Source organism: Anas acuta, chromosome 6 (assembly GCF_963932015.1).
Source record: "Anas acuta chromosome 6, bAnaAcu1.1, whole genome shotgun sequence".
Lineage (NCBI taxonomy): Eukaryota > Metazoa > Chordata > Aves > Anseriformes > Anatidae > Anas > Anas acuta.
The window spans coordinates 15,995,136-16,018,924 of record NC_088984.1 but is presented as its reverse complement, the minus strand read 5'-3'; the positions used below and the strand labels follow the sequence as shown (position 1 = coordinate 16,018,924).

The window sequence follows — 23,789 nt, the reverse complement described above, 5'->3', positions numbered from 1 at the left end:
AGACTAGAGATAGGTAACAAAATAAAACTTACATGTTTAATAAAAAGCTGTGCTAAACGGTCATGCTCTTGAAGACATTTTTCCAGTTCAGCCAGGAAAAAGCTGAAAGAAAGGATATCAACATTTCAGAAGACTTTTTTTTAGGTCATTCCAGGGCAAATCGGTCATCCTTCAGTAATATATCAATGCAATTTTAGCTAGAGTGTTCAATAATAAATGGAAAGACAAGCCTGGCTTCAGCCCTTAATGGTGGCATTTCTAAAACAGTAGATGAGAGCTGTGAAATATGGAGATCTTGTCTTGCAAACTCTCTGGTCCTCTTTACTGTTACACTTACAGAGGTTTCAGGTTTTTAAAACTGTCAATACCTAACTGCGATAGTTACATTCCTTCACTGAGAACTTCTAAAGTAAAACTTGTCTGTGTATCAAAACACTTGTGAAAACTCAACTGAAGCTTTACCAGGAATTCTCAGTTGCATGAGCAGATTTGGAATACTGGTCAACGTGAAAGAAATGCAGAAGTTTTCACTTGAGTAAACAAATCAACACCTTTTTGGTCACAGAGTACTGGCATGTTCTATTTTACACCGTCTCTTATGATATTACCATTAGTTTTATTCATAAACTCAGCCTCTGTCTTGACCTGCACCTTTTGTAGGTGCCTGCTTGAATGCCCTTTCCAAGAATACACTGAGATGCCTGGAAGTGAGGTATTATCATCTCAACTAAAGTTTAGAAATGCTGATAGTTTTTTCTAACTGGTAGGTAAATTCTGACAATCTCAATTTCCATGATGTTCCTCTTTTTCACTGCAGGATTTCTGTCTCAAATGCCTCCATGGATTTGCTACAGAAACCAGTTGCAGGGCATATGCCAGCAATGGTCTGGCCCCAAGAAATCCCAGAACCTCCAAGAAGATGCATGTTGAACAGCTGTCCCAGCTAAACAACCCTATCACTACTATCAACTACAGCTACTTTCGCAACTCAGTCCTGAAAAAAAGTTAAATTCATCTGCATTTAAACAGACTTCTTGACCCAGATATGCAGAACTAAAAACAGAGACTCCCTCCCCGTGTGTTACCGAAAACTTATCATCACATTTAAACAATGAATGGCACTGGTAAAAATGCTCCATTGCTGATATAAACTTCACATTTTTCTGACATTTTTATGTTTTGTGCTTCCAAGAGCTGTTGTCAGAACATAAGGACAGGACCTGATTGGCACCCAAGAGATGTATGATGGCAATGACACTGTGACTCCTTGATGAGGAAAATGTCCAGAGCCAAAGGAATACCTAGCCTGGTGTCCATTGCTCAGATATTCACACTGCCTGTGCTCAAATTCTAGTTAGCCAAAGGCATGGGGTTTTTCTGAGTAGCAGAGTTGAAATGGTGACCATATTACCGAAAAGCATGACCCTGCTGTTCATAAAGTTACAGTAGAAATGGCTCTGGGTTTGAAATAACCCTTGTATTTCCAGCAACTTTTCAAAAGCAGCTTGAATGGGGACAGAATAAGATTTTCAAGGAAAAAAGTTCCTAACTCAGAGTCAAAAGCATCAGACAGGCCAAAGCCTGACAGAGCTTTAATGCGAGAAGTATCTTATCACCCTCCTAGCCTAATATTGCTTCCGTGGTCAGCATTCTTAATCCTATCAGCTGAATGTGCAGATGCTAGTGTTGCTGAGAACCACCAGATCCATGCCCACAAACCCCAGAGAGACAAGAAGAGGGTATGTAGTAGTAGTTCATACAGAAGAAGGAAAGTAATTTTCCAGCATTGCTACTGCTTAGTGGAGGGATGAATTCAGCCTACAGCTGTGACCCAGGACAGAGTTACAGCAGCCTCAGCAGCTTTTCTGAGGATCCAGCAAGCACCCCACAAGCAACACCCCTCTTGGAGCTATGCTGGGACAGCTGAGGAGCCCTGCACTGACCACAGCGATGTCTCCCATGGAACCTCTTGTTGTGGCTCCTCAGCAAGGAATAGCAGAGCTATTGGCAGCACAGCACTGACACAGACCCTCTTGTGATCCACAACATCTCTGTCACCCTGACCAGCACTCCTGGCATGGGGTGTGAGCCAGCATAATGTTGCATCTGTAATCAGAGATGGTACCACAAACACCCTCCCATGAAGCCAGCCAGTGCAAAGCTGTAGCCCATTGCATTTGTTAACACTGGGAAAAAGGATTTTATGTAGGATTGATGCTTTGTATCATGCAGCTCTGCCATTTTTGGTTGGGTAGACAGAGCCTTATATCAGGATCTAGTACACTGTTGAACTGAGGCTAAAAGCACATGAACTGTAACATAGTCTTGGGAGTCACAGCAGCCATGATTTGTGAAGTTAGGAAGCAGCACTTACAAACCAACAGAGGCCATTTAAAGTGAAGCAATATCCTTTGGAAGCTCGGCCCTGAATGACCTGCTGATGTTCAAGTAAAAACAGCTTAGATGTGCAGATACAACATACCCCAATCCTTCATAAACGAGTGGTTACAAGGGTGCTGAAAAGCAAACTAAACCAATGACTTACTCTTTGTGCCAGTCATAGATCTGGTGAATATTGCCAAATACTATCTTGTCTTTCCCTTTCATATCTTCGGAAACTCCTTTTTCTTCTATTCTCTTCATGAAGCCCTTTAGGATTAATGATCAGTGATTAGCAAAGGGTTTACTTAAAGAGGGAGTATAATTACACTCACTTTAAAAAAAAAAAAAAGTAAAAGTTTAATGTCAGGCTTTTTGCTTTGAAAACACTTAAAATACCTTTTTTTTTTTTTTTTAAAAATACAACTTAAAATCAGAAACCCATCTAGATATTCTAAATTACATAGTCTGCTTAAAAGAAAACTTTAAAGGATTTATTCTGAATAACTACAGTTGTTTTAGGAAACCCTTTGTTAGATGTCATTGAAGTGACAAGTGCAATTAGAAGATAAAAGTTAAACAAAAGTAGCTTATCATGCTCTTGGCTTCACTGGTAAGAGGGAGAAGCCAGACTCTGCACAGACAAAATTCTTCTGTTCATCACCATGAATGTTTTGTGGGAGCACAAAGCCATGCAGAAAGTTTAAAGAGTCACATGAACGGGATTTCTCACACCTCCTGAGAGTTTCTTTATAAGTCTTTGGAGCACTGCAGCCCTGTTAGCTTTGCCAGTGGAGCGTGATGTAAACAGAAGATAACACAAAAGTCTTCAAGTTTGGAAGCTCTTGAAAATCACTGCTAGACGGGCTGATAATTCTCCCTGGACTAGTGAACGCCAGAAGCATTCCCAAAAGCCCACTTCAACCGAGTGCCTCCAGTTCTCAGTCCTTGCTGGGAATCAAACCAGACCGTGCATGTGAGTTGTCTCTGACAGGTGATCCCTAGGGATCAGCCAGGTCTTTACAAGTTGAAACATGCAAAACAATGACTACTTTTGAAAAAAAATAGGAAAACAAAACAAAAATAAATCCTCCCTCTATGTTATCTCAAAGTGTGTGGGTGTGTTTTTTTTTTTTTCAAAACATGGGTCCATTGGCCACACACACACCTCAGCACAGATCCAAAGCCAGGCTTTGGGAAACTACTCAAACACAGCACTGTAGCCCCGGTGCAAACTCAAGGGAAGTATGTGCTACCGCTGTTCAGTATTGATTTGAAGTGGTATCACTGCATGATGGCAAGAATGGAATGAAATAAATGGAAGGGGCGTAAATTATTCTCTCCCACTGCCCTCAAGGCTGCATTACAGCAGAGTTTGTTAGAAGCAGGGTAGCCAAGAAAAACCTTTGCATGCTGGAGTTGAAACCTAAAATACAACATTTGTTAGATGGAAACAGAAATAGTTTCCGAAGGCATTTCTTCTTGTTTCTGTCAACATGAGGAGGGGACCATGGAAGCAGTGTGCGAAATAAACCAGTTTGTTTCTCATGCTGTATTTTTTGTTGCCACTTTGCAGAATGGTGTTTGTTAGTGAGAAAACATTTTGCGTAGCAGGGCTTGCTTCAGCTCACCTCCACAACAGTTCCCAAGTCTTTGACGTAGTCTTTTTCGGTCTGCACCAGCTCATTTAAGACAAACCTAAATTAAAACAGAACACACGCATTTGACCACGTTCCTTGATGTTACTGTTTGGTCCTCTTACCACATATTACCTCCTGAAAAAAAAAACACCACCATCCCAGGAAACACAACCTGACTCACTCTTGGCTCATAGCTCAGTGGGACGAAAACGACAAAAACTTTACATTTCAGGCCAGAGTAGTTTCAGTGCTCTTAACTCATCTCTCCTTCCCCTCTTTTGCACCAGGTCCCAGGGCAGTGCTAGAGCAGCAGCACAACCAGGTGCCTCTGCTTTCAACCACCTCTCCCTGCCCTGCCCTCATCTGTCCCCCCCACGCAGCCCTCCTGATAGCAATGGGGACATTTCCCAACCCATTTTGCAGCATGTAGGAGAGGGTTTCTTGCCCCGGTTAAGATGTAATTTGGAAGTTTTAAACACTGGAAAACAAATTCCCCTTCTTGCCTTAATGCAGAGCTTAATCTCTCAGCCTAGGTAATCCTTGTGGGGGTGGCCAGTGATTCCCACTTATCTCAGAACTAATAATCCCAGGGAGGAGAGTCAGCTAATGAAGGCTTGATGCAAGCAAACAACACCAAGCTAAAAAAAAAAGCACAAAACAACCCTCCTTTGTATGTCAAACTGACTAATCACATAATGTTCTTTCGAGGACAATTTCAAGAAGTTACAGCTTGCTGCAGACAGTTTTCCTCTCAATTACGCCAATACACGGATTTGGCACATGACAAATAAACTCCATCTGTGCTCCAGCTCGCTCCGGCGGTAACAAGGCTAACAAGATAGAGGAGCGCTTTCATGTCTAATATCGCTCCGTTCATGTCAATCAGCAGCCTGACCCACTTGAAGAGATAGGTCTGAGGGCAAACAGTGCTAAGATAAAAGCCTGCTTGAGAATATCTAGGGGAAAAAAAAACACAAGCTGGCTTTTGGCTACAATACAATGGCTGCGCTCCTGAGGTGTCCCTTGCTCGGATGGAGTGGAGGAGCTGCTTGGACGCAGGGAGGAGATGCTTGGACACGAGGCAGGGAGAGGTCAGACAGCTTCACGTTCATTTGAGAGTGAAATCCAGCCCCCTTGGCAGAGGCCTGGGCTGGCAGCGGTGGTGCTGGATGCTTGTGCTCTCGGCAGTGCCCTGCCAAGCTGCGTGCCTGGGTAGTAAACACGAGCAGGGCAGAAGGCTGCTCCCTCACACAGCGGCCACGTGCATCCCGTGCGGTGCCCTCTCGCTGGCTGACCTGGTGCCCTTGGGACAGGCTGGCTGCATCTCGTCCAAATGGGCTCACATCCCCTCTGGCTGCACTGCTCCTGGTGGAGCAGAGGGCTGCCCAGAGGCTGGGGAATCTCTGCCACCACCCGCCCCCAGCTCCTGGTTTCACCTGCTGTGAGGGTACAGCTGGCCAAAGGCTGCTCTGAAAATGAGGCAGCAGATTAAACCTGCCAATCTGTACCTGTGTTAGGAATCAGGGTCTCCATCACCATTACTTAAGTTAAACTTGTTACTAGGGTTCCCCAGCTCCCCTCTCCCTGAAAAGCAAAAAAATCATCCTTCATCCTCTGCTAGTTCCCTGAAGCCTATCTGACACAGGACCCTAAAGGTAGTCACAATTTGAGATTCCTAAGAAGCATGTTGCAAAAATTCATGTTCATTCATCTCCTCATCTGACAACACAGAGCAAGGACAGACCGTTGCTTAGAAAGTGACTGCCCCAGCCACCAGCAGGTATTGTCTACACAGCTGTAGTTAAAATGGCATTAAATGCACCGGGGGTAGAGCCTCACCTCTGAGTCAGTCTGAATATCTGGGTGTCTCAGTAACTCCACACTAAGGCTATACTGACACTGCTCAGTAAGACTGCTGCCTGGCTGCTCACAGGGACGCAGAAATCGGGTCTGATGGAACAGGGGTTTCCCAGTGCCAAGGCTAACTGCTGACAGGCACACGTTGCCTGAGACAGAGGAAATGACCACCCATGCCTGAGCAAGGATTCAGTTGCTGTTTTATGGGAAATGGGGGGTCACAGCTTGAGTTTGGAGCCCGGCTGCCTAATATGGCTATGGAATTACGCACAGCCAGAGGCACAGACACAGAGCACAGACACCAGGGAGCTGGAGAGGAGACAGATGTCTTGTGCTGAAAGCCACTAGCAGGTGCTCCTAAACATCCTGGCGTTTCGGAAATCTGGACGGAGGCAGCAGCTAATTACGTGTAACACGCTGCCAGTCTGCCTGCCAGAAGCGTCACAAGTTAGAAAGCCTTACTGTACGGGGGCTTACATCAGCACTAACCTGAAGTTATCTAATGAATGAACTGCTACCAGAAACCCCCCCAGCTGAAATATAGAGGAGCTTTAAGGAGACAGACAGGGGCAGAGAGGTTTCCTGCAGAAAGGCTGACAGCTGTTTAGCAGAAAACTTCTTCCAGTCAGAAGCACGCCCAGGAGTGCTGTGCCCCTGCCCGCTGCTGGCAGCCCATCCCATCCCTCGCTATAGTGCTTCTCCAGCTTCCTACAACAAGCTGCAGGAGACAACGATGGCTTTCATGGACCTGCAACAACCTCCTGCTTCCTCTCCCATTACCATGAACATGAGGGTTTCCCCAATTAAACTTTCTCTTCTGTGGCATTTGCCCACCACAAATGCTTCTGAATTCTGCCCCTTCGTTTGCTAGGGTGAAAAATCATCATCTCATTAAAAAAAAAAAAAATCTCTTTTCCTTGGAAGTAGCTAACAAGGTCAACAATATATTCGCCTTTGCAAGCTGATTTCACCTCTGGCACAGTAATTTCCAAAGCAAACACCTCAGTAACTCTGTGTGTAACTGCCCAGAGGCCTCTACAGTAATAGATACATGCTATCTGGGGTAAAAGCTGCACATTTTTAAGAATGAAGATGAACTTCCTGGGTGTGAAAGCGCTTTTAAAAAGTATTTTTGCAGGTTAAGAAGAAACAGATGCATCAGGACACAGTTTTACTCCCAGTTCTGTGCTCGATCAATGACTACAAAGTATTCTTTCAGAGCAGCTACGTGCCCTCCCTGGGTGCCTATTTCAGAAATACGAACAAGCGAGACAACTTACATCCTGCCTCTCATTGCTTTGGCTTTTTGTTCCTCTTCAAGGTTTCTTGGGGGAGTTGAAGGCGTCATTCCTTCATTTAAGCAGCCAGTGGCATCTTTTAAGGTTCCTCGGTAAGATCCTCCTTCAAGGGTCTACGAAAACCCCAAAGAACGACAGAAAAAACATTACCCTTCAACTCCAGCATTGGTGTTACCTCCTGCTTCAAGTCAATTCTGCAATCATCAGTGCAGTCTAAAACCAAGAGGAATATTTAGCTTTCCCCCAGACCTTAGTGAGACAAAACCAGTTTTAAATTGATACAAGCCCCCTCCTCCAAAACGGATTAAAAACAGAGAAAATGTCCTTTTGCCAGAAGGTGAAAAAAACATTCCAGTAGCCCCAGGATGAGGAAACTCTTCCAAATTCTTTCAAAACAACCTGAAAGCATCCTAGTGTCACAATCAGACCCAAGGTTAGGCTATACATGGACAGTGTTTCTCTGCCAAAGACTGAGCAAGAATTCCTAGTAGCAAAGTAGAACATAGGCTGAAACAAATGGATGGATACAGAGCAACATTCCACAATAATTAAAGTTTCCCCCAAATCCCTGGAAAGTAATCGCAGTTGATCTAACAGTATACACGCTGGGGAGAGAAAATAAAATATCCTCTGAAAATACATGTAACTGGGTTAATGAAATACTCAAAATTTTTTAGTCCCTCAATGGAATAAAACTATTTTGAGTAAATTTTCTGGGAATGTCCTTCTCAGTTTCCCATGTCCCAGAGAGATCCTTCTTCACTTGCTCCAACTGAGCACCCTATTAACAGACCTCTTCATAACAACATCTCAAACTGAGAAAATGCCAAAACTTTCTGATATGATTTACTAGACAGAACTGCTTGCACAGTTACAATAATTCAATGATTTTGCATTTGTGTTGTTTTCACACACATAAGGAAATAAACCTTTGTAAGCTCATTGTAACTGCTTCAATCCTGGTTTATTAATCAGTAAAATTTGCTCAAAGCAAGTGTTTTCCTAATTTTAGAGGTTCTGGAACATGTAGAAAAAAAGGTTTATCTTTTACATTAACATTTTGTACTTTTGGGGGCAAAACTTAAAAGAAGCCAATATATGAAACACTATTTACTCCTTGTCCAACAGACATGGGATCACACACGTCATGTATGACAGTGCACGAGTGCATGATACTGAAATTTTCGAAGAAATTAAACCCAGAGCATTTGTATTGCTTATTCCAGTCCCTGTCAGGTAGATTAAAAGCAACATATGAATCTTTTTAAAAATTAAAGCACAGCTGTGGTACTTCAAGCAGTTTTACTCTTCAGTTTTTTTTCACAGAAGCCAGAATACCAAACAAATTCATGTGTTGGGTATCAAAACTCCTCTGCCTCAGAACAATTTTGTTTGTTTTTTAAATCACTGCAGGGAAAGAACAGTCCCCAGGAAGAGGACAGTACAGTAGCTCATACCCTGCAAAGCCCTCTCCAAAACTGCCTTTTGACTTTGCAGTGCAGAGCCCATGGGCTTTGTCTCACATGTGGAGCAAAAATATTCGATACTCTACTGAGAAGCAGAGCACACAGGGTTAATAGAAGCATAGCAGATGAAGGTGGAAAGCAAGGAAACCAGAAACAGAAGTAGACTTTAAATCCCTTCCTTAGAGCTGTATCAGGCCTGTTGTATACACAGTTTTCACAGCACTAAACTTACCAGCTTACTTTTGACCAACTTTTCTATTGCACTGACAAGATCCGCAGCAGTCGGGACATCGGAGGAGCTCTGTCGAGCAGCTAGCAAAGAAGAGGACTGCAAGACACCAGGTTGCAAAGGAAAAGCAAGTTAGGAGGATGAGAAGGGAACAGGAAACCAGTGGTCAGTGAAGCAGCTTCTGAGACAGGAGAAGAATAAACGCAGAAGGGGAGCAGGAGGGTTAGAGGAACACGTGCACAGTAAAGTGAGTGAGTGTTGCTTTATCAGACAAGCACAGAATTGCCATCAAAGTCTGGCTGCACATTCCTCTGCAGCAGTTCCAAGGCTGGGAAACAGGGAGCGGCATCAGAAACCAAGTTCATTTGCAACCGTGCTAAAATATTCTTAATGTCTCCTGGTTCCTCCTTCCAAGGACATCTATGGTTTTACAGGCTCCAGAAAATTGATCTTCTTGCTGCAGATGTAAGAAATTACCTTCTCCCCCATACATGCATATTTAATAGATGCAATAAGTGAAGGTACACGTGGAGTTACAGGCAATAGGGGAGGGAGGCAGGGGCAAAGAAATCCTTCCTCCTTCCTTCCCCAAAGATCAATCACAACGCCAAATGAACTCAGATGATACCACACATTCATGCAACTTCAGCCATCTAAAATTTGCATCTTTTCTCTCCCCTCTCTGCAATCAGTGGAGAGAAAATTCCCTTATGTATTCCATCTATCCTAGATACCTGGCATAGGAGGGGCAGAAACACTCTCTAGAGATGCTCGCTTTTCCCTACTGGCATTAGTTAAAATATTTTCAGACTCAACTGAAAATTTGAAGACCTCATCACTGTGCTGCCCGAACATCCCCACGGCAGTGTGAAGGCTGGGCTCTCTGTGAAATGCTCAGCTCTAGCTGAAGGTTTTTGCTCTGCGTGGACACCCCTTGGTCTTTGTCCTAAGAAATCTCAGTTTGAAAACCAAAGCTCAGATGATACCTATGGGAATTAACATTTATTAGGTCACCTGTATGCACATTTCTTCTGAATTAAATACTGACCTAACCCTTTGATAACCAGCTTTCAGCAGACTGACACAGACTAAACATGGCTAATTTAAAAAAAAATCTGCAGTAGAATTATTAAAAAGCTTATTCATCTCTCAGCTACTTGATATAGGTCTTCTGGAGAGTGCCTATTTCAGCGAAGTCATCAGGCAGGTGCCAACACACGCATCTGAGATTAAATAGTGCTGGGGAATGAGACGTGGAAAGGTGATGGCAGGAATTAGGCAGCTGGCCATCTCTTTTAGCAGCCCTTTGGGGATGCTGCTCATGGTGAGTGACACAGCCCCAGGGAAAAAAAAGGAAAGGAGAAAGACAAAGCAGGAATGTGAACAGCCTGCCACTTTTAGTCTCCTCTTTCACTCAAATAATACATCTAATCAACAGTTCTAATTACAACAACAACAAAAATTATAGGTAATCAGGCTGGTAATTGAGGAATTAGGCTGGAAATGCAGGAATCTCATACAAATGTAAAAGTTCAGGCAGATAGATTCACCTGCAATGCGACAGGCATGTCTTGGATGAAAAAGACTGAAAACGGGGACTCTAAGAGATACCGGACAAATACAGAGATGTTAACTGTCAAACATATCCCTTCTAGTGGGAGGGATCCAAATTTCGGAGGCACTGAACAGCTGTTGCTCTCACTTCTTTTACCCAAAATTGCTCAATATCTCTAAAAAGTAAATAAGCGCAAGATTTTCAAGGGAGCACAGAAACATTTGCTGCCTACAAGTCTTTCAGGGTAAAACAACTCTTCGGTGATTGCCAAAAGAGCCCGGTTTGTGTGAGGCAAATCAAAAAATGGTGTTTCGATTTCCCAGTAAGTAAATTATGAATTTCTGATCTGAAGATATCTGGTGATTTGTGGTTATAAGTGCCACCAGGAGTGGAGAGGCACTATTACTGCTAGGGCAGGGTGTCACCTCCCACCACTGCTGCTTCCCCACGCTGCTGCTCTTCCAACCTAAGGCTGTACCTGTAAGCAGTCACAGGACATGAGCAAGGAGCCATGGCCAAATTAACACAGTTAAAGAGCTTTTGGCTCCAGAATGGCTCAGACACCGCTTGCTTAGTGTTTCTGTGCCGGGGAGTTCAGGAGCCACGTTTGTGGGCTGAAGTTCTGTATCCTCGTGACATAGGAGGAAAAGTGACCAGAGCTAGAGCAGCTTTGTTTTTCTTTCTCTTTAAACAAACAAACAAACTAACTAACCCCAAACCATTTAGCTAAATGACCCGGAGAACAAGCCAGGAGCAACTGCTCTTGTGCTGGGCAGGGATCCACCAGAGCTCTGCTTTGCAGACCTTTCGCCCCTGCCTCTCGCAGGCAGCCAGCAGCACACGCAGCACTCAGACAGCACCAGTCCGGGGCTCCAGCTACTTCCTCCTGGCCCTGCTGCCACCGCAATGTCACAGTGCTTCCTGGCAGATTAGCAGCGAGCCCCGAATCCTTTCCTCCATCGCTTCGCATCCTAGAAACATTTGCTCCCTTTCCTCTCGCTCTTCTTTCAAACTGCTGCCTGAACCTTTCCCAGGAACATTCTAGGTTATCACTTTTTTTTTTTTTTTTTTTTAAATTTTATTAATTTCCCCTATCCTTGCTTCTTTGCATGCGGTAATTACAATCAGAGGATAGAGATACAAAAGTGGCAGTGCTAAAAACAGATGCCAGCAGGAAAGCAGGAAACAGCCAGACAGGAGGATGGATTTCTGCAAGGGAGATGCCAGCACCAGGAAAGGGTGGGGGAGGAACACATGGAGACAGGGCCCACGCTAACTGAGAAAGCAAACCACTTCCATAGCCAAATCCACAGATCCTCACCTCAAGTCCAAAACAGTAATTGAAGGACGCTTCAAACAACTGCACCATCTACCACAACAAATTCCTGATTTAACATTCAGCAGACCCTAGCTAACGGCAGAGAACTAGAACCAGAAATACTACATGCTAGGAATGGGATTTTTTTCCACGTGCAAGTTTTAAGGCACTTCAGAATAGCGGGTGTACGGTGGGACACAGACTGACAAAGTTCCTGGAGCCCAACCACATAGAAAGCCTGGTGGAAAACACAAGTTATCCAACTCTTGGTAAAGGTGGTATTTCAGGATTCAAGCAGACTCCAGCACCTATCCGAGTCCTCAGGCCCAGGCTGCCACCAAATATCTTTTCTGCTGCTACTGCCAGACACCAACAGCACTTTTGAAACCCGTGTGGAGAACACACGTCATCAACCTGAGTGGAGTTTCTGACCACACACAGCACAAGCACACCACACCTGGCATGAAATGAAATCCCAAGGCTAAACTGCATATCAGGCACTGTTTGTAAATCCAGTTGGTGAGAGGTATTAGGTTATGATTCGCACGTAGGTGCCTAGTATAACCACATGTCTAGAAGACCACTGGGAAACCTCTATAAGACAGCTCTGTGAGAAAAGCACTTAAAGAGCAAATTGATACAGTAGAGGAAGTCTTACCATCTCATCTTGGGTTGGATCATTGTCAAAAATCTTCATGGGAGGAGGAAGAGGTGTATGAGATTCTTCGTCTGGCTCATCTTCTCCCCAACCCTTCTTGCTCTTCTGAAGGAAAGTGAAATATGATTAGAGGCAGGGAGGGGTTTCTTTTTATCTTTTCAGATATCTGAGCCCTGCCACCAGGCTTTGAGTCTGTTAGTGATACTAATAGTGACTCACTATGGCACTGGGTGGAGAGAGTTGCAGGTAATACTAAGCATCATAGAAAAGAAGCAAGGCCTGTTAATCCTATTAAATTCTAAGAGTTACAGGAACACAAGTGCTGGGGCACCAAAGCAGCTACAGCTGTCTGAGTGCTGGCGGAAAAGTATTTTGTAATTTAAATGAAAACAGCTCAACATACAGTTTTCAGAATGCATTGCTCTATTTGTGTTCAGTTAATATCTTCTCCATTTTCCTCCTGTAACTCCTTATTCGCTTTGTCAGGGAAGAGCCATTCTAGCAAAGAACATGCCTGCAGAGAAACTGCAGCTACAAACACGCGGCCGATTTAACAGAGACATGGCTATTTCTCTGAGCGTTCCCTTTCAATAAGGAATTACACTGCCATGGCACGATGAAGGTGATATGAACCTCAGCAAAAACTGATAACAACTGCTCAGAAATGGCTTCATTTCTATCCTTGGCAGACTCCCAATAGGCTATTAAAAAATCTAGTTAAAGGATGACAATGTATGCAGACTCTGAAAAGCTGTTCCCTACACATTCCGCTGCTCTTTAGATGACAATACTTCTTGCAAGACAGCTTTAATCAATTTAGTTTTTCATATGATTCGCTGCTCCCTCTAGACCCTCAGGGAGCTGCCTTTGCTCAAATGTGAATCACACACCCCAGACTATCAGAAACATCAGGCTTCCCTGCAACAAACCCCAGCACACACCTCATCGGCGCTGTCTCCTTGCGGAGTGGTTTCATCTCCGGTCTTTGGTGAGCCGAGGTCAAAGCTCTTCCTGCCATCTCGCACCTTCTTTTGCTTCTTGATGTTGCTCTCAGTCTTGCCGCTGTTCAGCCGGCGCACAGGGCTGGTCAGCCATTTCTTCAGCGTGTTGGTCGAGCGCTTGGGGCCCGGAGAGCTCTGGATGGAGTTGAGGGATGGCTGAGGCTGTAGGTTGGCCACCGAATCTGACTTGCCCCCGTTGTCATTGGAGGACACTGAATATGCCTCTGCAAGAAAACAGTGCACGCGGGAGATTATACCAGCCCCTGCCCGATTTCCTAGTGTACATCAAGTGCTTGACATTTCTAAACATGAAAATACAAAATGCCTCAATGGAAAATGTTGTGACCTGTGAGCATTGTGTAATCCTTCTTGCACACCAGAGAGGACAGAGAGGAATATGCCCTGCTGAAGGCATTTTCCACTATCTTACACACTTCGCCCATCTGCTACTGCACTGTCTGTCCTTAAGAAAGATCACAGGCAGCAAAGTTATCTAGTTATTTATGAAAGCCTGAATTTCATGTTAAGTGCTGAATTTCTCAGCTTATTCTCACAGATTTCATTGTGAATTGCCAGGAAGAAATCAAGCACAAAAAGCAGATTACTACAAGAAATCTGACAGCCACCAACACTTTGTCAGTTTCTGGTGCCATAACGTTTCTCAGCCGTTGCCAGACCTCAATAACATTACTGATAGTTTGACTACATATTGACTTCTGAAGGTTATTTGAAACACCTTAAAATAATCTCCTTTGCCCCTGAAAGCAATTTGTCAGAAGACTTTACACCTTCCCTAGAACTAAGAAATTGGAACGAACAATTACAAGAGATGACAAATTGTTCAAACCAAAGGAAATACCCAAGAAGGAGATACAGGCTTAAAATTAAGATTTCCTTTATATCCTAGCAGGAAATTCTACTGAACCGTATCCAACTGCAATTATCAATACACATGTTCAGACTTGCACCTTAGAAATGGGCACAACCTCCCTTACCCTCCCAAAGCAACAGAGCAAAGATGTGCCAATATCAGTAAGTCTTTAAAAACAAAGCAAACAAGTTGCTGGAACATTTCTCAATTGCCCTTTAGGAACAAGTGCCCTGCTCTCACCTTTCTGAACTATGGCAAAGGCAACTCCCTCCCCAGAAGGGATCAGGGACTGTGGTGTTTTATCCCACACAGTTTAAGAAGATTTTTTTTTTTTACAGAATTCAGAAATTCTGTCGTGCTCTTGTAAGGCTCATCTCGCACTGTGCATCCGAAAGCAGTCACCTGACGTTATTACACATTTTTAGATGTTTATCTCTGAATCTCCTATCCACCCCAGCAGAAAACAAAAACGTAAGTTACAACACACAAACACAGCCTGGTGCATGCAGATATTCGCAGTTCCACAATAAATACCGTGACAGATATTGGGTAATGCATGTGCTGAGGGAGAGCTGCTCTCCCAGTCCCCTGTACTGGTTTAGGAGCCAGTTTCTGCCACCTGCACACAGAGCTCCTGCCCTGGTGGGCAGAGCTGCTGCTCAGAGCCAGCTGCACACCCAGCAGAGATCACAGCCCACATCGTCTGTCAGCTTGTCACCTGCAGACCAGGGGAGAAGTGACAAGGCTTCATGACCAGAAATGGCCTCAGTCAGAAGTTACACCAGTAATTTGTTACGTACCTGGGATCAAAAGTCAGGTTTTTAGAACATATGGAAATAATTGTAAGCAGCTAGGAGAAGTCAAAGTTCATTTCCCAGAGAGCAGAAAATCTAACTCGTCTGTCTTCTGACAACAGGAGGCGTGGGGGCGAGGGTGGCTGGGAGGAGGGCAGGTCCCAGGTGGAGCTGCTTGGGTCTGCCTGCAGCTGATCTGCCAATTTCAGGCATTCCTCCATCAGGGCAAAGTAGGAGTCTTATCTCAAAAAAGCCTGGTTTCAGCCAGCTCCTGTTGATGTTCCGTGAATGTGAAGTTGTGTTAAATCAACGAGCGCAAGATAATATTTGTCCATGACCAGCTTATCTTCCATTCAATAGGCTTTAGATAGCCTGCCCCAGCGGGCTCCACGTGATGCTCTGGCAGTTTATCAGCACACCTTGCGTCAGCACAATTCAGGGTTTCAGGATGAGGTGATTCTGAGCACTTAGGCAGCTTGCAGGGTGCAAGGACCTTCTCCCTTCCATCCCCCCAGCCAGGGAGGTCCTGGTGCAAAGGGAGCTGGGCTGTCACGGTGGAAAATTGCTGGAAGAACTCACTCACTGCAGGCTACCGCTTCGGGGGGTGAGATTTGGGGAAAGCAGGCATATTACAGACTTTGCAGGGGACTGGGCTTAGGGGATAGTTGGACTTAAAATGAGGATAAGCCATCTCCTACATCTTGGTTGATTAATGTACAGAGAGGCTTTTACTACAGCTTGGAAGTAGCATAGCCCAAACTCCTGCCTCAAGATGAAGGCACCTTGCCAATTTACCTCTCAGTGCTGGAGGGGAGCTGATAGGAGGCAAAATGGAGCATGGGACAACCACCTGCACCCCAAGGACTTGTTATTGAGCTGTGGGATCCCCGAAGCCTGGGATGGCAGATGCAGGGACCTCCCTTCCCACCAGGGAACACCCCTACTTTTACAAGCAGACAGCACAGCCACAGCCCGGGCATGGACAGACACACAGCTTCTCCCACACCATCGCAATCCAATTGAGGTGGTCCCCAGGAAGCAATAGCCAGTCTTTGTCCCCTGCTACCCAGAAAAAGGCAGCACTTCAGCACAAATGCTCCAAGTCCCAGAGCTGGCCCGCCAACGACCATACCCACTTTCAGGGTTTTTGTCTGAAGTTTAACCTACAGCCATGAGAGCTCTCCAGGCTGAACATCAGGCCTCCAGAACGTCAAGCTGAGATGAAAGCCAACCCAAAGGCTTCCAGAGGGAAAGCTTTGAATAGTCGGGAGTGTTACACAGCAAAACGATCCCACTTGAAGGAGTTCCTGCTCAAGGACACAGCTTTGGTGATGCAAAAGGCTATTTACCAGCAATGGTGTGTTTTCCGTACCCCTGTGAACAGCCAGAGGTTACTGAATCTCAGTTGTGCCATGCTGTATGTGTCCCTAGCAGATATGAATTCTCCTTCTTTCTCCTTATCTGCTGGAGTGCCCAACTGACTGCCGTAAGGCACCTGGGAGAGAGCCCTGGGCCTGGCTTGGCCACGCAGCAGCTCGAGGCTGGAAGTGCAGCCTGCCCCAGCCTTATCTCATGGTTAGATGTCAGTGTGCTCTCTGCTTGGAACAAAGGCAGGGAAAGGGGCTGGAAAGGACGGTGTAAATCTCCCTGCTTTGCAGCCACCGTGAGAGCCTCCAGCATTGGGTGAATTCATTCTATTCAGTACCTAATGGTTATACAAAGTACTCTCACCTCATTTACCTCATTGTCTTATTTCTCACCATTGCCAAATATGAACTGTCTGAAACGCAAATGAGTCCATACACAATATTGATAACTTTTTTTTTTTTTTCCTTTTCAAGGAACCGCAAACGTTACTGTGTTTTGTACCAAAACAAGCCACACTTGCTGCTTGCCATCCCTGTGGAGAATGATTTGCTTTACACACAACACAGGTCACCCCTGACACGGCCATGGAGGCAGGAGTGGAACTCAAGAAAGAGCAGAGCTCCCACAACAGACATAGACATGTTATGCACAAAATCTGCTATGAAAGACTTTTGGGACAAGCTCCAAAGCCCTGCTGGTGTGAGCTGCACTGCTTCCATGGCCCATACAGCTACAAACACATTTATCAAACACGTGGCAGGAGGTTGAGATCCAGACACAGAGTGGATCAAGTGGAACATGTTACCGTGTTCTTCCAATGCACCAGCATGTATGTGCTCTGCAAACTGTATCGTTAGAGCTGTCTGGAGACAGATTTTGCTCAAGAAGAGCCAGAGGCCCATTGTGTGGCAGTTCAGGGAGCTGCTGCCCACCAGGAGCCACTAAGCAGCAGTACCAGAGGGGTCTGCAGGAACTGCGGGGCTGGCAGCGAGCTGCAGCGCGTGGTCATCCTGCTACCGCCATCCTGGGATGCAGAAATCTAAAAAAAGGTATCTGGCAAAGTGGAGTGGGTGCAGGGAGGTCAGCAGACTAGTGTGGCTAGATGGATTTCCTGGCCAACCCATTCATTCAGACAGAAGAAATGACAGTTTCCAAAACACGCCTAAGCAAACCTCCGAGAAACTTCTGGCAATATGACTGTGGCAGATACACAGCCAGACCAGAGAGCTTTAACTTTCAGAGCTTTTGCACTGCCACAATCATGAAATCTTTGCTGTTGCTGCTGAAATGAACAGACGTCTAGAAAAGCACAGCTCTTTTACTTGGAAAATGGAAGGTTCCAGTTCTATGCAACCTTGAGTGAAAGGAAAAACAAAAATCTCACAGACACATTTTAGAGGCACGGCTGTATTCCCACTTGAGCCAGTAGGAATTGCTGCTGGAACTTAACTACAAGATGTTTTATTTTTACCTCGCCATTCCCCAGAGCATGCAGGGGAGAGGAGGTCTGACCAGGCTCACGCAGCAGAGGATTCATCTGCAGGAACCCAAGCCTTTAACGGGAAATGGGAAAGGCTTCTCAGAGTGATTCCGAAGAAAACATAAGGCTTGTCTTTTTGATCCGCACTAACCACAGACCGTATATGACAGAAGGGAAATATGCCTTGATACCCAGAAGTTAATATAGACTAGAGCTATGAAGACGTGACTACGGCAGGACACACTCTTGCTCGAGGTGAGAAGAGTTGAATAATTACATGGGACCAGCAGATTTATGTATGGCTCCATTTCTCACCCCCGAAAAACAGCCTTAGAGAAAAGGATTTTTCCACAGAAGTTAGAGAAAATGAGCCAGAATGGGAACTCTGTAATCCTATTAGCATGTGCATTTAAATCAACATTTTTTTTCACAGAAATAATTCCACTCATGAATGAAAGCCAATAACGAAAATCTGACCGATGAGCACATAAATTAACTCTGCTCTGCTCAGCAGAGCCCATTTTCCATATTTAGTGATTGCTGTAAAATAACATTTTTGACAAAGACAGAATTGAATCAGATGTGGGTGAAAGAGTAATTCAGACTGTCCTCAAGCTATTATTTCCTGAAGGACAGGAATCTCTGTTGCAGAAAATCTTGGAAAGCAGGAGTCATCCAGACTCACCCTGTGCACAAAAAAAGCCCCTGTGTTAGTATTTCCCACTAAACAAACAAGGATCATCCAAACCATCAAAACGCTGCCTCTCCTGCCCTTTCCAAGCGTTTTCCTTCACCACGCAGGCTGTGGGCTCCAGTTCACAACTCTGGGCCCCTCGAGGCTTTATGCGCTCCCCAGAGGAAGCCGTGTGGTGGGAGCCACCTCCTGTCTGCTCCAGCACTTCAGGGCCAACGCTCTACGCGGTGAGCTCAAAGATGGCAGAAGGAGCTACAAGCACTGACTCCTTGGTCTTTTCTGTGCTTTTGTATTAAATGTTCAAAACACACTCAGAGAAACATTTTTATTGGCACGAGTCAGGGTTACAAAACTTTGTGGCTTAGGCAGATGACAGTACAGATCCCAGTTTTAGTGTTAGAGCCTATTCTGCATGTAAAACCTGGCATGGATTTGCAAAAATTTGGGAGGTAGTGACATCTGGATAATTCAAAGTCACTTTACAGCTATTCTTCAAGTGAAAACACTGCTTCATAACATGTAAATAATGAACCCGACGTGTTTTAATGTCAACAGATAAACTGCCTCCTCAGGCACTGCCTCCACATAAGGTCCCAGCAAAGAACGCAAATGGACATGAGGAAATTTTCAGTGCCCGTGTCGGATGAAGATAAAGGACAACTGGCTTGAAAAGCCCTTTAGATTAGAAGTACACTAAACTTTCGCAATGGAATTGCAAAACTTGTCTGGAGTCCTCCCCAGCTCCCAACCCGCACCCAGCCCCGGTCGCATCCAGCTGCGTGTGGAGATGCCAGCGAGGGAGAAGCGAGAGGACACAACGTAGGACCCACCTCACACGCGAGGGTAAGGACACCCTCAAACACTGCTATTGAAATTTAGATGCAAATTCTGCTCCAAGTTCCAATGTTCTCCTGAACTTCACAGTCTCCTGGAAATGGGCAGCCTTGGGAAGTTGCAATGGAATTTTCTGTTTGTATCTGGGAGTGTCACTTGAAGCTTCAGTTTGGAAGCAATGTCAAAAAGGCACAAATCAATCTGGCAGGATTGTCACAATTCCATTCACATGGACAAAATTGCTTCTGTCCGAACTCAAAGTGGTATGGAGTTAAATATTTTACGCAATTTTTTCTAATCCAACAGAGAAAGAAACCTATGTTGCTAAAAGCAAACATACTTGACAAACTGTCCAATCACTGCAACATAAAAACTCAAAATTTGGCTGTTGGGTTCACTGCCAAACTTGAAAACAAGACTAACTTCCAAAATTAAACAGAAAAAATGTGACTAAAAAATAAATAAATCACACGACATTCAGAATGCAACTGTTCCTTTATTGAAGAGCTGATGTTTCTTGGAACCGGGCAAGAAAAGCTGTTGGAGAAAGAGGATGTTCTGCCGAGATCCCTGTAGTTATGCTGTAATGAAGGAAGGATGCTGCTGCAGGAATTGTGTTTGACTTACAGTTTTGGGGAAAGAACCACTGATCTGTAACTTTTAATATTCAAATTCTGACCGTTATTTTCAGGTAGGAAATGAAGTGGAGGACACCAAGCACTCGCCTAGCTGGGGTGGCAAAGCAGCTGCACTTGGGTTTGTTGATTTTTGTGGCAGGGAGCAGCTCACCCCAGACCCTCGCAGTCAAGGAGCTGTGCTCACTTCTGCCTGAGGAGGATGCAGAGAGGGGCTTGCCCCCTGTAGCACCCTCTCTCTTTCCATTAACGACAGAGGGAGTCCAAGGAAATTACACCCTTAGCTAAATTTAGTTATTGTGAATCCCCTTCCCACATTTGAGGATGTTTCATACCAGGCCGATCTCGCAGCAGGAAATGATTAGCTGAAGTTAAGCATCTGACAATTCGCTTTAATGAGCAATAACTCATGGCAACCCGCCATTAGCTCCAGTTGAATAGCTTTTATTTTTAGCTGGTGTTGCTCAGATGAGGCTTTCATCCAGCATGCTCTGGGAAAGCTGACATCCCAAAGTAGTCTCCAGGTCTTGGTTGTGCCAGTCAGAGTGTCAGGGCTCAAGAGCGCCGGTTCCTGGGGGTCAGAGAAAAGTCACTGCAGTTCTGGGAAAGTTTCAAAGGGTGAGATAAAACCAAGAGCCTGGAGAAACAGCACAGAGGCTCACGGTCTCAAGAGACCTTGCAAGAAAAGTTACTGAAATCCAGAGAGCGTGCTGAATGAGTGAGCCTGGCCTCCGGGGAGAGGAACAGCACAAGGGTGAGGCACAGTGACAGAGCCTGCTGCATGAAAACATGACTTCGTTACTGTCCAAGAGTGCCTGGTAATAGGAACAGCCACAGCAGTCATCACCACATCTGCTGTTTCACATGAGCCTAAAGCTATTGCCAGAGGCGACTTTAGGGAAGGCGCAGGGAGAAGAAGAAAGGGAGTCCTCAGATTGCTACAAGACAAGATCTTGCTTCCTAGAGATGAGCATTTAACTGAGGGGCTGCTGCGCATGATGGCAGAGCACATCCTTGGGGCTCTGAAGAGGCTCTCAGGATGGTGTGCAACTCAACCTGGCAGCACCAAGCACTTCAATGGCAGCTGACGTATCTGTGGTCCTCTCTTCAAATGTCCCAGTCAGAAACGTGTTTCTGTGTAACTGCTTAAAACCATGATGGGTATCCATGTCATGTCCAGTGGGAGGTTTCTGTACCACTCTCACTCTTCTTGACAAAATCATCTTTCTTCAGAGTCCCATACGACCTCTCATATAAACTGCTGTGAGTTCAGGACGAGACTAATAAGAGGACAACACCCCCAGAGTGAATCCACTAATCTGCTGGGGTGATGCTCCCAGCCAGCTCCTACCCCACAACACCGTGAGATAGGTACATTGTTGGCCTACCTTGTGTCCTTCAGTGACACCTCACTTATCTCCCCAGACACAGCAACTCCTTTCCAGAATATGTTTTTACTGAATGAAAGGATGTGGAAAAGCTCAAAGAGCAACTGCTCCACGCAGCAGAGTTTGAGGACAAACACAGTGTGTCTATGCACTCGATTTCATGTACCCATGCTCTTGCCTGGGGTTTGCGCCCAGCGCACAGCCAGAGCAAGCGCACCACGTCTGCAGGGAAGGCGTGTAGGAATAGTCTGCTGGTAATGCCTCACAGCTGGGTGAGCGGATTTCTGAAGGCTAGAGGCACGCATCTTGCTTTAGCAAAGAAAGGAAATAAAAAGTCAAGACTAACAAGATCCAGAAAGGGCATGCTTTTTTTTTTTTTTTTTTGAACAAATCAACATTTATTTCAATTTAGTCAAACAACTTGTTGAAGCACTTCTCTAAGTTCTTCTACTTTACATTTTGTATTTACACTGTCCTCTTTCTGTGACAAAAATAATGTAATCCCAAACCCTGAAGTTTCCAGAGTAAGTGTCACTAGCAGCGAAAAGAACAGAACTCCAAACACAAAGCAAAAACCTCCTTGATATATTTTGACAGGAGACTTATGCACGTTCTTTAAAAAAGTAAGTTTTAACCCTGAACCTTTACAGAAACCTATACGGGATGATAAGGGGAAAAATGTCGTGATTGAAGCTGAACAAGAAGAGCAGCATTTGCTGGCCTTTGCAAGTACACTGTTACTTGTAGCATAAGGAACTGTGAAATGCGTAGACACCCACATAGAAGCAGACTTTTAAACTTTGATCTAAGCAGTGTCACTCTGCTGAGAGTATTAAGGGTACCAGAGTCGGCGAATGCCATCTTTTATCCTAGTGGTGGGCACAAAAACAAAATTTATTACACATGGTTTCCAAGCAGCTGTTAATACAACACAAGCCTTATTCTTTTGCAAAGTGTCAGGGGTCAGCTTCATTCAGCAGCTTTCAAATTGAGCTACTGTAAGAACTTTTCCACATTTAACGAAGTAATTTCTCAGTCAAATGACATCATTGCTAAGGTCAGCTCTGCCTTACGCTGGAAGCCAGCAGCCTGTATGACAAGGTGGATCACTGCTGGATTTCTGGGGAGAGAGGAGGACATTTGAATGTCCTATTTATATCTCCCTACCTCAAAGGAAATTGTATGTTCCCAAACAATTCCTAATGGAAACAACAGAGGAGTATCAGTGACAAAATAAATTGGAATTGGGGGGGAGCGGGGAAAGCAAGAACAGAACCCAAAGCTTTTTGGGATAGGAAGAAAAACTGCATGTTGATAAAGAAGGCATTGGTCATTAAACTTTCCAGGCACACACAGGGCTCAGAAAGCACAGAAAACAAGCAGAACAAACAAACACAACTGTGTGCATCTTAGCGTCAGCTTCTTTTGCCAAATGCAGTAGCTTCCAACATTCAGCAGCTGTCTCTTGCTTTCTAGTGGTGTGGAGTTCTCTTTGGTACTTGGAGGCTGTCAGGAGCTCCGGGCAAAGAGAAAGTCTTTGTCCATTTACCAACCAATTCCAAAGGCGCTGATCTTGAATAACTTTACTAAGCAAGAGTGACACAGATGTCTAGGAAAGGGGGCTTTTCTCTTAGTAAAGTTGTGGTAGGTGCAGTGGAAACCCAAGGCAATCTACATGCTTGTCAAATTGTGCCTAGGTAAGAACTGAGTCCTCCATGAACGTCTCTCATTTGTTCACTCTTAAATTATTCAGGCTCTGACAGCCCCTGAAAAGAAAAGAACGGAATAAGAATAAGTTGTAAGTGGTGCAGGCGAGGGCGGACACCACGAAACCACCAAGAACAACGAGGTTGGGGTGCTGGACGACAGACACACAGCAGCCTGAGCCTCCAGGGCTGGTGCCCAAAGCAGCTTCCTCCACACCCTTCTCCTCCAGAAATACTAGCGGAAAATACAAGCTCACAGCAAAGGTACTGGTTGTGATGAGTTAAAAGAAGTAATGGATGAAGTAAATGCAAACAGCGGTTGGGAAATAAAACACACAGATAAGAACTGCTGGTGCTTGCGATGCTTGGTTCTTTGAACACGGCACAGGGAAATGGCTAAGCAGCTCAGAGACTTTTAACTGCACACTCACGACTCTCAGACTTGTGGGAAGCTTTGGCTCACTCAGCTCAAGCAGGAAATGCAGAACATCACTTGCTGCCCCATATAACAGCCTCACGCGATCTGTGTCTCGGTTGGCATTTGACAGCTCTCCAGGGCAGGGAGCAGTTCTGTAAGGAGCCTTCCCCGTGGCACCAGTCAACACGCTTGTCATAGAG

The 23,789-nt window shown here is 45.1% G+C and overlaps 1 protein-coding gene across 21 annotated transcripts in view; it reads right to left on the bottom strand.

Moving 5' to 3' along the window:
• KALRN (kalirin RhoGEF kinase) overlaps positions 1 to 23,789 on the bottom strand; it is a 504,304-nt gene that overhangs the window by 40,267 nt on the left and 440,248 nt on the right. For 17 of the 21 annotated variants that reach the window (XM_068687540.1, XM_068687542.1, XM_068687541.1 and 14 more), the window contains 7 exons: positions 13,342 to 13,625; positions 12,401 to 12,505; positions 8,873 to 8,968; positions 7,157 to 7,287; positions 4,011 to 4,077; positions 2,546 to 2,649; positions 33 to 102 (listed from right to left, as the gene is read on the bottom strand). In XM_068687540.1, the coding sequence (XP_068543641.1) occupies positions 33 to 102; positions 2,546 to 2,649; positions 4,011 to 4,077; positions 7,157 to 7,287; positions 8,873 to 8,968; positions 12,401 to 12,505; positions 13,342 to 13,625 (857 nt within the window). Of the gene's footprint in view, positions 1 to 32; positions 103 to 2,545; positions 2,650 to 4,010; positions 4,078 to 7,156; positions 7,288 to 8,872; positions 8,969 to 12,400; positions 12,506 to 13,341; positions 13,626 to 19,919; positions 23,232 to 23,789 lie in introns of those variants that run through there. The other 4 variants (XM_068687533.1, XM_068687538.1, XM_068687539.1 and 1 more) reach the window with 4 other exon arrangements.